Genomic DNA, 20,234 nt, shown 5'->3' on the forward strand with positions numbered 1-20,234 from the left:
GTGAATACCGGTGCCTGCGTATCATCCATCACATTCTGCCCGAGTATCAGAGTTTATCTCTTGAAGAATTCGTCAGGAGTTGACACGTGTGAGGATGCTCTACGTGTTGCACGTTGGAAGAGGAAGAGATGGTAAAAGTTCAGGCATGGCCTGTTGAGCAAGGTGTTCGGTAAGGGTGGTTGTAACGGCCACCACAGTTACCTTTGGGTCATAACTGAAAAACCTGTATCTAACCCCAAAATGTTGCTAAAAAATATGAAAAACAGATCCTGTGATAGACCGCTACGGGACTACTATGGAGGGGATGTAACGTGCCGTTAATAATAATTACGGGTCATTTTTTACCATAATGAATGTTATAGCCGTTACGACCCCTAACATGTAACGGTTGCCACCATTACCTTTACGGCCCGTAACGGCCTTTATGGCACACGATGTTGTTGAATGACCGAGCCTGGCTTTCATGTAAGATCATGATCATCGTGGACCCCACCTTAAGCACGGCGCGGATGTCAGTCTCTTCGTAGAGAAAATGTAAACCGTGAACATATAAAACCTTCGTGAACTCAACTACAGAATCGAACACGGCTCCATTGTTCGGTTAGTGGGCAAAGCTCAAAGAAAACAAATGGACTGATAGGTGGGCCACCACAACCAGGGCTAGGAAAGAAGGAAAAACAAAAGACTGGAATCCCAGGCCCTGCTGAGGGAAGCTTTAGAAATGGAATTTGAACCATGCATTTACGTTTTCAAACAAGCATCTGCAAACTCAATTTCTATAGAAATTTTAGTATTCTTTCAATCCAAACACTCAAATGTGTTAAAACCCAGGTTTCCTCTTCCCGGGATCCGAATACCTTATCCTTGTTCCACCTTGTGGTGCTTCAGATTGCTCATGTTTCATGTTAGACCCTGTCAAGTAGCAACCAGTGCTGCATTTGGACATCTGCACAATGTCATTGGGGAGGAATGGATTTCCGATGATATATAAGGTCTGTTTGGATGCACAATCAGATTGGACAGGGAACAGTCCATTGAAACTACATGAATGAACAACAGGTTTGGATGCACTAGCAGATTGACCTGACATCATTCACTTCAAATGCAATGGAATGAATGGTGCATTCGGATGCATAAGCAGATCCTGATATCTCCTTGTCAGCGTTACACTTCCATTCATCCATATCTTGAGAGAGAAAAAATAATCCTCTTTTTCATTCCCGTTTCCATAAGAATGAATACGATGATTTGCATTTTGGATAGGCATGGATAGTGTTCATAACCACAAAATATACCTTAAATTGCAGTTATGTTCCTCATAAGTCCCAACCAAAACACAGTAAATATCCTGCTTTGCTAACGGCGGAGAGAGAATTTGTCGATTTAACAACAATGCATGAGGTGTCATGGACGATTTCAATGGCCAAGTTGCTCTTGGGAAAGTTCAGATCGCCGGTGGTTCCTCCGGTACATGGGCCCGGCTCAAGAACGGGTGCACCATTCAATGAGGACAAGCATTAATGCCCAAGCCAGCACATCCACAGTTCAAAAATGAATATCATCCATGCATTTGTAGGTGAAATTTCCTTTCTTGCATGCCTCTATGGCTCCTGGTGACTGTCAATGTTGAGTGTGTTGACCCAGAAGTTGAGTTGCGCAGCCACACGTTCCAAGCCCGTTGATCCATATGAGCAGAACTTTTCAACTGAGTTTTCGACACCAAGGAAATCGTAAACATCCGCATCAAACACGGGATTTATACTTGTTAGCTCCCCGAGAGTCAGCTCACAAAGCTGGCAGCCTTTTGAGAGGGAAAATGCAACGGCTCTCCCAACTATATCATGAGAAGTCCTAAAGGGTACACCCTGCATCATCACAACGAAGATGGAGAGACATGAAAGTGTAAGTAACTGGCTTGATGAATTTGGAAGAAGAAGGAAAGGAGAAACATGAAAAAAATACTATCGAAATAGAGAAGCAATGTGAAACTGATTGTTGGTTCTGGAATCTGGATAATGCTCAAAATTAACAGACTTAATAAATTTCAAAAACAATCACAAAAGCACAAAAAAGGGGTTCCCTAGCAAGAAAGGTATTCCATAACAGTAACGGTGACCGTAGCGGCCACCTTTGTTACCTTTATGATGTGGGGTGTAATGGCTGTTACGGGGGCTGTAATGGCCTCTCTCTCTCTCTCTCTCTCTCTCTCTCTCTCTCTCTCTCTCATTTAAAATAATAAAAACAAAAAAAACCTGTATCAGCCCCCAGTAATGGACCATTATGGGGCCTTTACAGCCTTTACGGGTCATTTTTTCCGTAACAGCCATTACGACCTTTACAACCCTGTAACATGTAATGGCCACCACCGTTACCTTTACATAATGGTCTTTAAGGCACACCATGCTAGCAAGGCTTGTCCTTAGAAAAGCAGTTTCTAACCCACCTTCATATGGACAGTGAGGATCTCCAATCAGTCAGTTTTTTTTTTTCCTTTCTTGTGAGATATACTATGGGACCTTCAAGATAAAAGGTCTGGATTTTCATGTGGTGGGACAGAAGGGGCAAGCAGATTGGGAGCAAGATCGTAAGGTGCGGACCTTGCTGGCAAATGTGCACAAAATAGTACAATTGTCTGAACAATATGGTAAGTTTTGCTGCTTTGTAATCTCATTAGCAGCAATTTCAGTATTTTCAGTGTAATTTTGGGGGTTTCTTAGTGATGTATTTATAAACTCAACCAACTACTAAAAAAGGGGTAGCTTGGATTTTTTAGAAATCAAAACAACTAAATAGAGTACTAAAAAAATCTTAATTCAACTATAATGAACACATGCTTGACTGCTCCGATTGATCAACTCGAAAAACTGGAAAAAAAAAAAAAAGTGTTAGACTGCGGCATAGGCTTGTTAAATCAACATTTTGAATCGCATCGAGTTTTGAGCTGGCTTGGACTTGGGCCCTCATTGAGTTGGAATTGGGTTTTCCTAATTGAAACTTATCTACTATATTGTGGAAATTTGAGGGGAAAAAGTTGGCTAAAGCACATGTTATGGAATGGGTGATTTGTAATTCTTTAGGCTTTGGCCTCTTCTCAATAAAATTATCACAGTTTCAAAAAATGAAAATGAGGGAAAAAAGAGAGACCAAAACGCATTCTTTTCTACCCATGAAAAGCAAATTTTGGAAGTGGAATACGACTTGCCTTCTTGACCAAGTAATCTGCAAGTGTAGTGGCATCAAGATGCCCTGCATGTAGAGACCTTTGTATTCTCTCACGATTGAACGTGATGTTCTGTGCAAACTCTGCGGTCACCTCAAGCATTCCTTTGATGGTTTTAACACTGTCGAATAGCGGCTCCTTGTCTTCCTGTTCTAACAAGAGAGCTATTTACAATCAGAATGATGAAAGTAGAAAGTCACATCAGACAAAAATAAATTAACACAAACCATGACTCGCCATTCAAAAATAAAATAAAATCAAGCTTCGCTTAAGTCAACACACAAAGACATGCAGCCAGAGATGCCAACCTGACATGGGATGCTGGAAACATGCATCGCATGAGCCCACTTTGTAGGCGAGGCCCAATCTGAGAATTATGCCAATTGACTTGTCAGCTGGGCCACTTTTTTTTTTGTTGTTGAAAACAATGGATGGTTCTAGAAAATGCCAAGGGTCCCCATTTAGTGTACATGTGGCCTTCCTGATGAATGGACTGACCTGCTTGCTTTTTGGGCCAATTCATATGCACAGGTATAACCCACAAACCTAAAACTCATATTTCTAAAGAAGAGTTCTACCTGCAGATCACGATTGTAAGCTTGTGGGAGTCCCTTGCACAATACAAGAAGACTGACCAGGCTTGCTACAACTCTTGCGGACTTTCCACGAACAAGTTCCATCGGATCTGGATTTTTCTTCTGAGGCATGATGCTGCTTCCAGTTGAGACCGAATCATTAGGGGTCAAGAACCCAAATTCTTCTGATGCCCACAAAACCCATTCTTCGGCAAGTCGAGAAAGATGAACAGCAGTGATAGAATTAGTGGACAAGAACTCCAAAACAAAATCCCTGTCTGATACTGCATCGATGCTGTTTGAGGACATGGGTAATGCAACGTGTCATTCAAGGAAAGCAGATGTTATTAGTGAGATACAACAAAGAGTAGATAAAGCAATCCCATCTCCTGATCCTGTGTTAGATTGGCTAAGACTAATATGACATATCACCTACACTATTATCCCTCTCAATTAAATTACATAACATTTTACATAACGATTGATCATTCTTCATAGCAGGAAGTCAAAAAGTTGGTTTTGGAGTGCGACTTTCCTAGGACCAAAACAGTTCCAACTCGGTTTGAAATTTTACATGTTTCGAGGGGTTGATTCCAAATCGTGACCACCTAAACCAAGTTGACTTGGCTGGTCTGTCAGACAACTGCATGACTATCATAACTGGAAGTAACCGTCTGAGAACAATCCTCTACAGCCAGTACCCACAAGAGATCTCAGCAATCAACCACACTCTCATAGCACGGTGATGATTCATCCACCAGACTTGGATGTTGTCTCATCAGAACTTTAAGGATATGGAAGTACAAGCCTTTGGAACAAATCCAGTTCAAGGAAGATTGACTAGGCTGGTGTCACCCAAATTTGTATTCCACGCTTCATCGTTAACAAGCAGATAGCACCAAAAGCTAGAGGTGTACACGAGTCGAGCCGAGCCGAGCTTTGCCCAGCTCGTGCTCGACTCGGTCTGCTTGAGAACCAGCTCGTACTCGGCTCGGCTCGGGCTTCGAGCTCGGAGCACCAGCTTGTGCTCGGCTCGGCCGAGTTCGAGCTGATTTCAAGATCTTTATAGTTATAAAACTCGCAAAAGAACAGGAAGAAAACCCACAAAAGAAAGAAAATCAAACGTAGAAGAGAAGTGGGTTTTCTTTATTTCCTTCTTGCGAGATTGATTTGTTTTCAATGGCGAAAAAAAAAATCCAAAGTAGAGGTTATTAGGGAAGCGTCCATGATAGTAGAAACCCACATCAGAGAAAAAGATGAAACCAAAACCGAAAAACAGAGAGAAAGAACTGAAATTGAAGGCAGAGGTTAGAGAAGGTTATACCTTGGAAAATCAAGATGTCCGGAGATAGGATTCTGAAAAAGATCGAACTGCAGAGATGATGAAGGTTGTGATGGTGAAAAAGAAGTGGGTTTCTTCTCTGAGCAAACAATCAAACAGGGTTTTTTTTTTTTTGAAAGAGAGGGTTTTTTTTTTGAAGGGGAACGACCGAACGAGTGCCTGGGCTGGGAATGGGACTAGGGTTTTAATTTTAAAAGGGTATATATACCCTGTACCGAGTTACTGAGTCGAGCTGAGTTCGAGAAGTATTCGAGTCGAGCAAGGGCAAGCTCAAACTCATTTTGAGCTCCAAAAATCAGCTCGAACTCGGCTCAAGTAAAGCGAGTTCCGAGTCGAGTTGAGCTTTTTCGAGCCGAGTCGAGCGAGTTACCAAGCTTTTGCTGCTCATGTACAGCTCTACCAAAAGCATAACTTGACATTTTATGGAGTTTGGTTGAAAGCTGGCATGCCATTCTACATGCAGTTGAGCCCTGCCCATTTGTTTTGAAACATCCAGTAGTGGACAATAAACAATAATACAAATAAGATATCATACTAATAGGAGGGATACATCCAATAGACCACTAGAAAATTAATGAGGCATGTTTTATTAGAAACTAAATCCAACTACTTAGACAAGAAGACGATGAAGAAAAGAAAAAAATGGTAAATACACCTCGCAAAGAGCACATAGCCTTCACCCCTCTGAAGCACGTACTCTACGCTACATCACCTACATGCTACATCTAAATTTTTAATTAAAAAAGAGGAAAAAAAAATGGTAAATACTAAAAGCAAAGATAAAATAGCAAAAAATACTAAAAAGATATAGAAATATATCCTTGATTTTCAACTTAAAGCACATCCAGAACAAGGTATCAAAAGCCAAACCCACTCATATTGAAGCCAGAAAAAGAAAAAAATAATAATAATAATAAATCACATCAACAAGTTTCTAAGCCAAATATCACTAAACTATCTTAGTGAAATCTAACAACAAATACTGTAGGTCATTAAAAAGATCACAATTGAGTATCAGTAAACAAATATACATAATTGCTTTTTGAAGTTTTTGAGAAAAATCGCAAGTATTAGTAAATGAGTAAACGTGTAAAAGCTATGCAACTGCCTGTGTGGGGCTCATCGTGTTCTTTGAAACTGTGTACGCTACCCAACCTGTGCATCAAGTAAACCTCATCGTGATGATGGGATGCCACAAACATTAGGCCTATCTAATCACCAGGTGGGCCACACCATAGAAAACAATGGACAGCCGCCCAAGAATATCTAGCTTATGTGATAGCATGCATGATGGTTAGGTCAACCCTGCTGGATGAGTTGGATGCCACACACAAACCACATCCGGCCCCACACAAGTGCTGTAGAACAAACTCATTCTACATTGTTGCAGAGGAACTGACGACACTAAAAAAAACTATATCCCTTTTTTTTTTGGAATCTTAAAAAAAAACCTAAATCAGCATTCAAAATCAAACAAACAAAAAACACCAAGGGGGGTTAAGACAAGAAAATACCTCTCTTGACCTATAGAAGATATTCAATCAAACGAAAGAGGGGGAAAAAAGAAAGAAAACTTCGATTCGAGTTCCACAGCTGTACGGATGTGAAAAGGGGGAAAAATTGGTATCTCCATCGTTTTGGCTCCAATGCCCCTGAAAATTTTGCCGAGTGATCTTACCCTACGGCTGATTCAACAGCTAAAACCTCATCTAGAAAAGTTGTGAGTTGAGAGAATTGAGCAGCTGAAGTTTTTGGGCATCAGTGATGGTTGCATTTGTGTATTCACGGCTTCAAATGCTTTCATTTGAAAGCATGTTTTACAAAGGCTACACTCATGTGTTAGTTAAAATTTAGAAGATGGTTGTGGCTTGCAACCATACACTACACTTGGCCCGGTCGAAGGATGGTTACAATTCCTTGATCAGTGTCATGTTATCAATCTGCTCCACAATGGAACCCACAATTTGGAACGTTTGGATAGCTGTACATCAGTGCTACGTGTGAGGATGAGTTACCTTTTAAAACTGATGCTGAACTAGCGTGGAAGTACATCCCCTATAAAACTTAAGTTTTTAAGCTATAAATCCCAAAAAACCATGTGGCATATGCTACGGTTGCTATATGTTACATAGCATGTAGTGTATGCTACACCCAAAATAGCATACACTGCAGTCGAAATACACTATTTTTGTATGCTAAATAGCATGCAGGCTACTGCGTGCTACCTAGCATATGCTATTTAAAACATTGATCCACCTAAGGACTAAAAAAGCCTATAGTTGCTAGAAATGTTAAATGAGGAATGCCACTGGTGCAAAATAAACAGACCCAGGGCCTATTTTTGTGCTACCCTAAAATCAGCTAAGCCTATTTTCTGTAAGAGATGCCTATAAGGGCACCGACACTGAAATAATGGTGTCAACACATGTCAGTTGTTCTTCAAATGGTCCTTGAACAGTTGACAGTGGACCGTTATCATTGGCCCACCTAAAATGCATGTGGTGCTGATTTTATAGGGACTATATTGTCCCATGAATATTTTTACAATGGATTATTCGCATCACTCACACATGCCATCCATTGGCACATGTGAGGCTCATATATTTTTGAATGCATCAAACTACTTTCTTCAGGATACTACTTTCTTCAGTATAAATAGGGAGACGGCCTTCTTATTTTATTTTTGAATGGCTGGAGCAAGCTTTTTACTTAGTGCTCCCGACAATATGACCATGTGGCAGGAAAATAAAATGAATGAAAATATTTCAGGAACATTTAAATCAAACAAAAATATTTCAGGAACTGTTGCAGTGTCTACCTGTTCCTCATAGGTGCAGTAAACCCCAAAGCATCTGAAGTCATGTGCCTATCTATTGGAAGGCCAGTACCAGCCAATGCACAAGCACCAAGCGGGCAAAAGTTTAACCCATTTTTGCAGTTTACGAACCGAATAGCATCACGTTCGAGCTACAAAAGCACCATAGGGATTGTTAAGATAGTGCAGTATAAATCAACGGTTACATAGAACTATTCATTTTATAAAAGGAGGCAAATCAACAGTCACACAAAACTCTCCATTTGACAAAAGGAAGCAAAATATACAAGTAGCCTCACAATTATAGTACAAGTTTAGCAACATCACTTTTGGAATTACAGTACTCATTGATTTGTAACTTCTAGCATTGACAATTTGACATAACAAGATTTAGAAAACTCATGAGACACATAAACAGAACCATCATTCTTCTTTTCTTGGAGTGGTAACAATTATTTATTAAAGCTAAGGAAAAACAGAAGGGCCGGGAAGGCCATACAAAGGCACAGATGATGAATGACCATCCTACAATATTGGGCCTAAAGCCACTTTCCTTTCCAACATCGGGAAATCCCTATTACACCCCTAAAACACATTTAGCCCCAAAGCCCAATATACAACTCTATTCCTGGCCTTTGGAAAAACCACCTCCAAGGAATCGGCTCCATTAAAGAAAGTCCTATTGTTGCATTCCTTCCATATCACTTGTTGTTACATAATGAGAAATGTCCATTTAACTAATAATCTTCGTTTTTAAATTTTTTAGGGTATGGTGGTAGAGAAGCATGAGCATGGTTAGAAAGGGATGTCCATATTTTTAAGTGGTACTTCAGTGTATCATAACTTTAGAAGATAGAGATGTATCTTAGAGGGATTAGGGTGTATCTATGTGATTCTGATTTGGGTTAATCCTGGTAACCAATTTGATTATAAACAAAGGTTTTAGGGAAGAGAACAGATAGTTGTATTATTTTCGCCCTCATACAATTCTCTCCCTTCTTTTTTCAAAAGATTTCTTTCCCTTCTTTTCTTATATGATAAAAATAAGTGCTCTTCTTGTTTCAATAATGACCATTATATGTGATAATGGCCTTTAGGGTTCTTTTATAAATGTAACAGTATTACGTTGTGGTATCATAAGCTGTTTTAAGCAACAACAGCCATTATTTTCGCAGCCCAATGTTTCCCATTTTTCCTACTTTCTGTTTCACATTAGCCATTATTGTTACATAATGTAACACAATCAGCTGCAAGATATTTCTTTTTAACTTCTACTTATGCAAATGATCAGCTCAGCTGTCGCATTGACTTTTCTCGCTATGTATTTACAACATTTGCTGCAATACCAATTCATCTTTTCACCCAAACAAGTTGTTTCTCTCAATACTACTCTTTTAGTAAATAAACTTCACCTTCCTACAAGAGAACTTTTTTTTCGAGAATTAATGAAATTTTTATTATAAAAAAAAAAAAAAAAAAAAACACCAAAAGGTGAAACTCTACAGCAACAACACCCAGCTTAAGAAGGAGAAATACAATCAGAAGAGACTTTATCTCCCTCTTCACCCTTGGAAAAACCTATGATAGCGGGCTGCTCTTTGTCACAGAAGCACCAGTTGTTTCTTTCCCCCTAGATAGCCCACAAGCCGGCTAACAGGGATAACCTCCACAGAATCTTGCCTTTTTTCACAAAACCGCCTCCATGCCAAGCCAAAAACAGGCCTTCAATGGTCCCAACATAACCCAAGGTTTCTAAAAGAGAGCAAAATATATCTCCCACACCAATCTAGCAAACGGACAATGGATAAATAAATGATTTACCAAATCGACATCACGCAAACACATGGGACACATGTTAGGGATGGCCATGGAACTCTTTTGGAGATTGTCGATAGTGAGCACCCTGTTTCTTTCCACCATCCAAGTAAAAGCTGCAAATGAGAGAAAGGTGTTGAGCAGGAAGGTATGTAATCAACCATAGCCTGCCGAGCATGTTATCAAAGACATAAATAGACTTCCCTATCAAAACAGGCCCATTTGCCTTCATTTCCCTTTTTTTCAAGGTAGGTCATGTTGCGTATAGCAACAGTTTTGTGCAACTTTTTCAGTAAGGAAAGTACAGATTTGAATTTTTGCAGATTGAATAAAAGTATATAACAGATATACAACAACAATCAATATCTTGTCCGATTTCATAAAAAATAAGCAGCACAAAGGAAAAGGTGACAAGAATGTGCCAACAGGTGGAGTAGCCAGTCAGAACTACACGAGTGCCAATATAAGCCTTTTTAGCTCTATTATAAGAGAAAGCACAATTGGGGCCGTTTTTACCTGCTCAACATATGACAAAAGAAGATGTTGTAGTAGAACAGGCTGAGCCCTCTGCAGATGTGTATATCCTGGAACTATTAGGCCTTCATTTTTTAAAGCTAATTTCACTAGTGCTACCTGCAATTTTTACAAAAGGATTTCTCAACAGATGGAATCTGATAGGCTAAACGATTTAATGATGAAGTGGAGTGTACACAAGCAAAAAGTTTATTCATATAGTTTTTCTACTTTGGGGCAGCTAAATGCAGATGTCTTATTTGCTACGCAAGAAAAGTAACCACCATAGAAATGCTAGAGATATTTTCATGGCATAGATCATTAGATTCTTCTATTCATAAAAAAATAAAAAATAAAAAACCAGAACAATGGATGTTGATAACTGAACTAGGAGAGAGAGAGAGAGAGAGAGAGAGAGAGAGAGAGAGAGAGAGAGAGTTAAGTAGTTCTTTACCACATCGATTGCACCAAATATATGATGGATCATTGGGACATTGCTGACAGCATGTGCGAATAGGTTGATGGCATTATTTAGCCACTACAGAACATGTAGATTCACTAAAAGACTTCTGAAGAGCCCCATATCATCATTGTCTAAGCCTTATCCCAATTACGTGAGGTTAGCTGAAGAGCCCCATATGAGAACTGTTTTACTTATTTTGAAATAGCTCCAAACTAGACCATGGAGTAGAAGCTAGAGCAAAAGGGGTAAACACTATGCAGAACTCAATTGCTGCCATTTTATCTGTGACCTTGTAGTTATGGAAGGCTGTCTAGTGGATTAAAGAGCCTCCATGGATACTTCCTGTATGGTTCTTCTTTATTGGGCAGTAAGAGATTTGCCTTAGGTGTTCAATTTGAAGGAACTTAACATGCATGACACAAATATTTTTTCTTAGTTGGCTGTGAGGGATCGGCTCCTGAGAGTTGACTAAATGAGCTTCCTCCTCAAACTGGTTGATGCAACCAAATGGACACACAAGCCGATTGATCAAGATTTGAAGAAAAGGCTCACATCTCACGCATGCATGCTCTGCATGTGTGCACAAGAAAAATGCCCACTTTCCATTTTTAAGCAAATCACTACATTAGGAAATATCCTTACTATCTATTACTTTTAAATCTCTTCATTAGGTAATTTCCTTTAATATCTTTATATTAGGCAAGAAGTAATCTTAGATTCTTCTTATTTAGGTAGTTTCCTATTTTTCATATCTTTGCTAGCTAGGGGTCCTATTTTTAGATTCCATAGCTTTTATTGCAGATTATAAGGACTGATTATAAATCAAGCCTATAGCTTATGGAATAAAACAAGTTGATTGATATTTTCTTTGAGTAATTCTTGTATTTCTCTATGGTAGTTGTTGAAAGGGGGGAAGTGATCTCTAGTTCAAGACTAGAGGACTATTGAGCTTGCTCATAGCCTTGCATGAGCAGTCTCTAGCATTCGGCTAGAGGATTGTTGGGTCCTTTCCCACAATCTCTTCTTCTTTTCTTTGATCTATTTGCTTCCCCTTTCAGGGTTTGCATTATTGTTATTAAAAAATTATTACAGGCTAAATGAGCTTCCTCCTCAAACTATTGTTAACAAATTATTACAGGCTAAATGAGCATCCTCCTCAAACTGTTATTAACAAATTATTACAGGAAGAGAACGCTACGATGGCTTCTCCTTCCTTGCTCCGTGCAGATCGTCTCCAGATTTGGAGACATCTTTTTCCAGTTCCTCATTGAAGACGGTTCAGTTGTTCAATTTGGAGAACTTCTACAAGAATGACACCAATTTTATTTTTCTCCTCAGTTAGCTGTGAGGGATAGGCTTCTAAGAGCTGACTAAATGAGCTTCCTCAATCAAACAGTCATTTACAAATTATTACAGGAAGAGAAGGCTATGATGGCTTTTCCTTTCTTGCTCCATGCAGATTCTATCCAAAAGTTGGGGCATCTTTTTTACAGTTTTTCGTTGAAGAATATTATATGTCATATTTTTTGGGGTTGGGAAAATGATTAATGCTAGTAGGAAATGAAGTCAAGGTATTTATGGGTTATAGGTTTTCTTTACCATTAGTAGGAGATCCTAGGGGAATAACATGTTTGAGCATTCCGTATCAATGAAAGGGTCGATAGTCCTTGGACTCGCACAATTTATCAAGAGTTCTGGCCCACAAATTACTCTATCAATGCATGATGCCCCAGTAGCCAAATTGATTTGAAGGGGCATTGGGGAAAAGATAGGGTTGTCAATGGGTACTCGGACCCACAGGTATCCAATAGACCCAACCCAACTCTAATGGGTCTGGTTCCTTCTTCTTCTTCTTCTTCTTCTTCTTTTTTTTTTTTTTCGCAGGGGGTGTTTAGATATCAGGTCAGGTTCGGGTCCCACCTTTTTTGGCCCAGTTAAAAATCAGGTTTACTCGGGTTCGGGTTCGTGATGGACCCGATTAGAGTTGGGTTGGGTCCAGTTAGTTTTATTAGTAAAATTCAGTGTTTTAAATAGCTACGCCATGCAATGTGTAGCTTACGCTACATAGGGTCACTTAGCCTTAACGCTACATAGCTCATTAAAATATCTTAAGTCGCGTGTAGCTTAAGCTAAATGATGATTTTCATATGCTACTCACTATATAGCTTACATTACAAGTTATTTTTCACTACAACATTAAAATCAATTAATGTTTTCAAAGATTTGTTACACTTTTTATTTTCAATAAAAATTAGATAATCTTTTCAATGCTTCTGGTAAAATAAGTAATAATATTAAATCAGTTTTACCTTTCAAATATATATATATATATATATATATATATATATATATATATATATATATATATTAGTTTCGCTGCTCTTCTTAAGCTTTATGCTTAATCATTGTCCTTTCCTATTACTATAGGTTGCTCCAAATATCATGCAATTTTGTTAAATTTCGCTATTAATCAGTATAATTTAGTTCAAAATATTATGAAATTGGTGTAACCAAGCCCAACCTTGAATAAAAATCTAGTAGCGTTTAGCTAACGCTACACACTATGTAGCTTACTCCTCACGCTTCAGAGGGGTGAGCGTTACGCTACACACTATTCGCTATTTAAAACATTGGTAAAATTGTATACGTGTAATCTACATAGATTATTCTAGCAAAAGAAACGAGGATTCCTAAGCCACACCCACGTAAGAGAGCCCATGTACATACCCTGCACATGTTGAAGTGCACATTTGTGTTACCTAATCCACCCATCGGGTCGGCCCAACCATGTAAATGCTCTTATTGGTCCCAAACTCAACTCAAGACCTAGATCCAAAGAGCTTATGGGTACCCGACAGGTACTCTTCAAAAACTAGACCCGAGCCATAAAGGACCCGGGTCCGGTAAGACCCAAACCCGTTAGCCCAGATATAGGTATTGTAGGGCTCGACCTAAACCCAACCTCTCGGTAGCCTTAGCAAAAGATAATGCCATACAGGTGAATATGGCTTCAATTATGGTTGAAATTTCTTCCTAGTTTGCTCAACAAAAAATTTTGAAATTGTAAATCTAGATCTCCTGAATCCCTTATGAAAGTGCGTATTGAGAACCCTTGTCCCGAGAAAATAAGTAGAGAATGATTGAGTTCTTAAAGTTATGACTGCCCAATCTTACATCCTGTGAAGACTTGTTGAACTCGACCAAAAGCTTATCAACAAAGTCTGAAATTAAGCTTGTCAAGCAAAAGTTGCCAGGACCATGCCTTCATTCCACATTAGAGTATGTGGCCTGCACACAAACATGTGCATGCTGATGGAAGAAATCTTACGAGTCGATGAAGAAAGATTACTACCAACACATAAGAAAATACTTAAAGTGTCAGGAGCATGCACACAGGATCCATGATACCATGGGGCACTTGAAATGTGGTATTACAAGCTACTATTAAAATGCAGGGGCATTTTCACGCCAAGCATGAGTGGGGTGGCTTGTGGTATGCAAGGGCACACTCGGGGTGGGTAGCCCGTGTGAGGCGGGTAGCTCGTGTGAAGCGGAACTCATCTGAAGTGGGGCCCACGAGGGGGGTTCAGCCGAGGTCCTAACCCATGGGATGTGGGGCCTGGGTTATGAGATAAATGGATTGATTCGCCATGCTCTATCAGTTCAAGCTTTTAGAGCAAGTAGTTAATGGCCCTGCATCAAAGTAGTATCAAAGTGGGATGTCCAAGTAACATGCTTCTCTTAAGCCAAAAGCTTTCTTAATGCAACATGTGCTTTATGCAAAGCACAATGTCCAAACTAAATTTTATTTTTTATTTTAGAAGATTAATGTCCAAACAATGTGGTTTAAGATTAAAAGGAAAAGGGGAAGAGAGAGAGAGAGAGAGAGAGAGAGAGAGAGAGGGCGGAGAAGACTTGGAGTTGTCTTGGCAACATGTTTTAAGTAGCGGTAGCATGTTACATAGCATTCAGCCCTCCGTAGCATGTAGCGTAAGCTACACAATACTTCTATTTTTTAATTTAAAAATAGGAATAATAATAATAATAATAATATATGTGCCTAAAATATGATTCATTTTTTCAAGTATAAGCATGTTCAAACAAGTTATTAATTATCATTTATCAAAAGCCAATCAAAATATATAAACCAAATCAAATCACTATCACATAAACAACTTTTTAATCAAACCACTTTAATTAATAATGTCTAATTGAAACCACAAGTCACAAGTATAGTGTGTCGTAAAGGCTGTTACGAGGCCGTAAAGGCTATTATGTAAAGGAAACGGTGGCAATCGTTACACGTTGCAAGGTCATAAAGGCCGTAATGGCTATTATGGAAAAAATGACCCGTAAAGGCTGTTACAACCCCCCGTAAAGGACCTGTAACAGTCCATTACATGGCCGATATAGGTTTTTCAAATTCTTTTAATTAAGAGAGAGAGAGAGAGAGAGAGAGAGAGAGAGAGAGAGACCATAACGACCCCCCATTACGACTGTTACACCCCGTATCGTAAAGGTAACGGTGGCGGTTGTTACGGCCACCGTTACTGTTACGGAATACCTTGGTCACAAGTATGAAAAGAAATTAAAATCCCACATATGGAGGCTATTAAGTACAAAATACAAAATACAATTATCATTTATATATTAAAAAAGGTGTAGCGTACGCTACAACGCTACATACGCCATGACCCCTATAGCGTACGCTGTAAGGGATTTACATTATTTGCTAACACTATGTAGCATTGTAGCTACACTACGGATGCTATTCGGAACATTGCTTGGCAGTAACCAACCCTTAGTTGATATTCGAATAAAAGCATCCCAGTATCACATGCTTGCACCGCAAAGCAAAATCACATAGAAGACTTGGAGTTATCTTGGCAGTATACCGACCTTTAGTTGATGTTCAAATTAAAACATCCCAGTATCACATGCTTGCACCACAAAGCAAAATCACATAGAAGACTTGCACTTCTCTTGGCAGTATACCAACCTTTAGTTGATATGCAAATAAAAGCATCCTGGTATCACATGCTTGCACCACAAAGCAAAATCACATATTAGAGTGGTTTCATATGAAGTGGGCAATTGTTTTTATGAGGCATTCCACACATCTAAAGATAGGATGCGAACACCATGGATTAGTAAGCATTTGGAGCAAATGTCCATAAGGTCTACTTAGAAAATGTTAAAAGAATACAGAAGTCACTCTGCATGTAAAAGTAATATGATTGTCACAATTAAAGGCCAAGTAGAACCTGAAGTTGTTTAATTCTGGTGAGGATCCCATCTATAGCATCTCGACACCATAGGCGAAGATCTGTTACCACTTGATCATTTCGACTTCTAGCAGTGTGCAGCTTTTTTGCAGGTTCCCCAATCATGTCTGTAAGTGCTGCTTCAATATTCATATGTACATCCTCCCTATCAGCTCTCCAGATAAATTTCCCTGATTCAATCATCCTCTCTATTTCATCAAGACCTCGCAATATCTTATCTCTATCACTGGCAGTCATCAAGCCCTACATCACTACAATAAATAAGCAAATAATCTGCATCTTATAAATCAAAAGGATCAAATTCAACAAATTAATAACTGTACAGTAGACGAAAATGGATACCACATGACCTTGAAGCTAAATAGCAAGATTGGTAAAAATACAAAGAAGAAAATGCAGGCAGACCTACTAAAGTTTTGAACCTTATATTATTGTCGACAAGGAATTTCTACTCAAACACCGATAGAACTTTAGACGAGCATTACACTACACATGTATACCTTGACTTCAAAATTAAAAGAATGCACAATCCATTAAGAAAGCTTCTATAAAGCATGTAATACATAGCGGTGAAAACTTAAGTTATTTCCATGATTCTCTCTGAAAGAATGTGCAAACAAGTGCCTTTCAAAATAATAATAATGTGCAAACAAGTCATTGATACCCCTTTGCCAGGATTAGAGTCAATTTATGCCTAAAAGGTCTATGCAATCACCTCCAATACTAAAGCCAATAAAATACAAAGGTAAGTGTGAGCTCTGAATTTCAGATAGCAAGTACAAAACAAGAGCGGGATGCATGTCTTCTCGATTCCAAGACGTCTTGTCTGTGTTGTTCAAAACAGGTGGCACACTGATGACTTCATTTTTTAATTTTGTGTACAAGCATCACTGAAACGTACTGTGATAAGGCTCTGAAGACCCACACCAACCAAAGAAATAGATTGTGAAGAAAAGAAAAGAAAAAGAAGGCAACAATTCAGGCAGCCATATGGCTGAGATGTCATGTTAAATGCCACTAAACAGACAAGGTACCAGATAAAATGTGATCTTAAAATTGTCAACTCACATACAACAAAAGAAATCTTCACATCCACCTCCTTATGCCCATTTCTTTCTTTTTTTTCTTTTTTTCTTTTTTTTTTTTTTTTTTTTTTTTTTTTTTTTTTTTGAGGCCACAAGGGCAAGAAGAAAGGAAAACAACAAAAGAACAAGAAAGAGAAAAGGAAAAGAAAGAAAAGAATACAAATACAAGGCAGGCGGCCCAAACTGCTGGAGCCCACTACCTAATACAACCATATACCCTGTTAATCACCCAAAGACTGGAATTTTTCATATCTATCAATTCCAAATCCCCAATGAAATGGTTATGACCATAAAATATATAAAAGCTCCAAGAATTTGTGCATGGACTTCATTGATGATTAGTCTCAAAGTAACATGGATTTAAAGAATCAATCACAGAGGCCCTTGATGAGTATCCAATGCTTTCTGCATTGTTTTCTTTTTTAATGGTAACACTTTCTATATTAGTCAAAATGAAAGTTTAAAAAACATAAAATATTTTTTAAAAAAAATAGATTTGACATCGATTGGTTCCAGTTTTGTAATGTCATGAAACTCCCAAGAATTTAGTACATTCCGTGAGCTACATGCCTGAACAATTTTGAATAACAATTCCCAAGTAAAAACTAGAAAAACCCTAACATGCTCAACAGAAATAAAGAAAGCATATTGTAAAGACTCTGAGCTGAAATTTACAACCCTTGATTTGATAGATCCAATGCTTTCAATTATATCTTTCTTTTGCTTCTATGGTTTCTTGGGAAAGGACAAGTCCACGGTGTGTGTTTGCCGCAGTTTACTAAATTGTTAAAGCCTAATCTACCGTACACACATTGTGCATGTATTTCAATCCAGAACATCCAAATAAAAAGCCCCATTGGGGATGGAGCATGGCCCAGAAATCACAATGAACGCATAAAGTTAATGGTCTGATTTCACCCAATGAGTTTGAAGAGCTGACCATTTTCTCTTTGACTGGCCATTTGATTGCCACCAATTGCATGGTTAGGATTGTCTGATTAATATGACCTTCGGGCTATGCTCCATCAACGATGGAGCCCATTACTTTGACATTATGGATTCACGTCCAGTGGTGCACAAAAACTGCCATAGTCAAGCCTAGCCTCACAAAAAGTGGAGATGAAAATGTGGAGCCCATCCATCTCAACTGTACACTACTACATGTGGAGCCCATCCATCTGAACTGTACACTACTACATATGGAGCCTACATTTTGGCAATCCAAGCAATTCCCATGTTAAGCTCAATGGTAGATAGGAACGGCACAAAAACCTGCTCATTGATCCTATTGGCAACTTGTTTAGTGGAGACCAAAGGTTGTAATCAGTGTTCAAAATATCGGTATCATGTTGTGTATCGCATCCTTGGGATACAGATACGGTGACAAAAGTTTTGGATCAAGCTGATATTTGTGTTTTCCCTTCATCCAGGTCCATGTGACCTTATCAACAGGTTGGATGGCAATAAACATTCTAGTGGGCCCTAGGAAGCTTTTCATGGTGGCGTTCAATCAACACTGTTTCCTATAATGCGGGCCCACCTGAAATTTGGATTTGATTCATTTTGGGCATGGGCCATGCCCAAAATGAGCTGGAAAATCTGATGAACGGTGTGGATATGCAAAACACATGCTATGTGGGCCCCACTGTCACAACCTCGCCGAATTGGGGCCCATTCAAATGCAAGAACGGACGAAAAACAATAACGAAAAACCCTACCGCCCTAGCCAACAGCAGAAAGGGAGAGAGGAAGAGAGAGGGAGAGGGACAGGGAGGGAGGGAGGCACACAGTGCCGGTTGTGCAGAGAGAGAGAGAGAGAGAGAGAGAGAGAGAGAGAGAGAGAGAGAGGAAGAGAGCCGAATGCAGAGAGAGAGAGAGAGAGAGGAAGAGAGCCGAATGCAGAGAGAGAGAGAGGGAGTCAATTGCAGAGAGGGGAAGAGGTAGACACACAGAGAGAGAGAGAGAGAGAGAGAGAGAGAGAGCTTAGAGCTTCAATGGCTGGTAATGGAGGTGCATTTCTCCCCTCTCCCCTCTTTGCAAAAATCAGACCGTTGGCCTGTAACCAAGTTACAGGTAAGTGAAAACAGAGCTCTCAGCCATGTAACTTACTTACAGATTGAAAGTGACTTCCAGGCAAGTTTCCTCCCCCAAACACCACCTGCAACTGACTTACATTTCACACAAGTTTCAGGCATCCAAACGACTAAATCACTTACATTTTACAGAAGTTTCATCCATCCAAACGGCCCCATAACAAAAGGAAATGACTGTATCTATCAAAAAGGGGTGCCCAGATATCATTTTCTTTTACAAATAAGATATATAACTACCAAATCACAAACAAAAAGGGGCGTATCTATCAAAACCAGGGTATATAAATATCATCTCTAGATCAAGAGATACAAAGCCTAACCTGGTGCGCGAGCATGGTGGCGTGTGCTCTGCTCCCCATTATATCGTGCTTGTAGAGCTCTTTATCGAACGATACCGATTCGCTGAACTTCTCCACTGCATCCGTTACGCTCTCTTCGAATCGCCCGCCCCATAGCTTCACCTCCTTCCCCAGCTTCTTCTCCACCAACAGATCCGGCATTGGATCCGACGCACACGATATTCCTAGCATCCTCCCGGTTTTTCGGATCCGATATTTCGGGACGGTATGTAACGGATGTGGATGAGAAGTGAAGGTGGAGGGTTTGAAGAGCGATTGCATCTCTAAAAAAAACCGTCGTCTATGAAAATGATAGAGAGAGAATAAAATAAACAAATCCAAGGTATTTCGTTTCCTACAGCCGCCCAAAAAACCACTGTTTTACGCGGAGTGCGTAAGATACCCTAGTCTGTGGGGAATCGGATTGCGTACTGAGTTACTCAGTACGCTCTTATCGTACTGAGTAAACTCATTTGGGCCTACCTTGAATGTATGTAATCTATCCACGCCGTCCATTCGTTTTTCCATCTAATTTAAACGGTTGAGCCCAAAATTGAAGCATGTACAAAGATATCAAGTGGATCATACCACAGGAAACAGTGTGGATAATGATTTCCCCCCATTGAAACCTTGCTACGACCCATAGTGATATTTATTTGTCATCCAAACTTTTCATAAGATCATGCAGAC

The 20,234-nt window shown here is 39.4% G+C and overlaps 1 protein-coding gene and 1 non-coding gene across 6 annotated transcripts; both read right to left on the minus strand.

Annotated features, from left to right (window-relative positions):
- Positions 1–1,187: 1,187 nt before the first annotated feature.
- Positions 1,188–19,911, minus strand: LOC131218676 (argininosuccinate lyase, chloroplastic). Of its 5 annotated transcripts, none has more exons than XM_058213359.1 (8): positions 19,527–19,911; positions 16,008–16,271; positions 10,284–10,400; positions 7,956–8,104; positions 3,799–4,090; positions 3,529–3,718; positions 3,203–3,372; positions 1,188–1,865 (listed from the first exon to the last, which is right to left on the minus strand). In XM_058213359.1, the coding sequence occupies exons 1-8, from the start codon at positions 19,824–19,826 to the stop codon at positions 1,602–1,604; spliced, it is 1,746 nt and encodes a 581-aa protein (XP_058069342.1). In that variant the 5' UTR covers positions 19,827–19,911; the 3' UTR covers positions 1,188–1,601. The 5 variants fall into 5 exon arrangements, with proteins under 5 accessions (XP_058069342.1, XP_058069344.1, XP_058069343.1 ...); XM_058213361.1 differs by having other exon boundaries at positions 16,008–16,279; XM_058213360.1 differs by lacking the exon at positions 3,529–3,718 and having other exon boundaries at positions 3,203–3,367.
- Positions 4,425–4,635, minus strand: LOC131219832 (small nucleolar RNA U3). The gene has a single exon (XR_009158474.1). It is a non-coding gene; the product is annotated as a small nucleolar RNA U3 (small nucleolar RNA).
- Positions 19,912–20,234: the final 323 nt, after the last annotated feature.

The sequence above is a fragment of the Magnolia sinica genome, chromosome 11, assembly GCF_029962835.1.
Source record: "Magnolia sinica isolate HGM2019 chromosome 11, MsV1, whole genome shotgun sequence".
Lineage (NCBI taxonomy): Eukaryota > Viridiplantae > Streptophyta > Magnoliopsida > Magnoliales > Magnoliaceae > Magnolia > Magnolia sinica.

Bases quoted from the DNA above. Each gene is read 5' to 3' on its own strand.
- LOC131218676 (XM_058213359.1), bottom strand. From the start codon at position 19,826: ATGCAATCGCTCTTCAAACCCTCCACCTTCACTTCTCATCCACATCCG. The intron at 16,272-19,526 runs GTTAGGCTTTGT...GTAGTGATGTAG, and splicing joins CCACCATGCTCGCGCACCAG to GGCTTGATGACTGCCAGTGA. The intron at 4,091-7,955 runs GTAGACACTGCA...GTCCTCAAACAG, and splicing joins ACTGCACCTATGAGGAACAG to CATCGATGCAGTATCAGACA.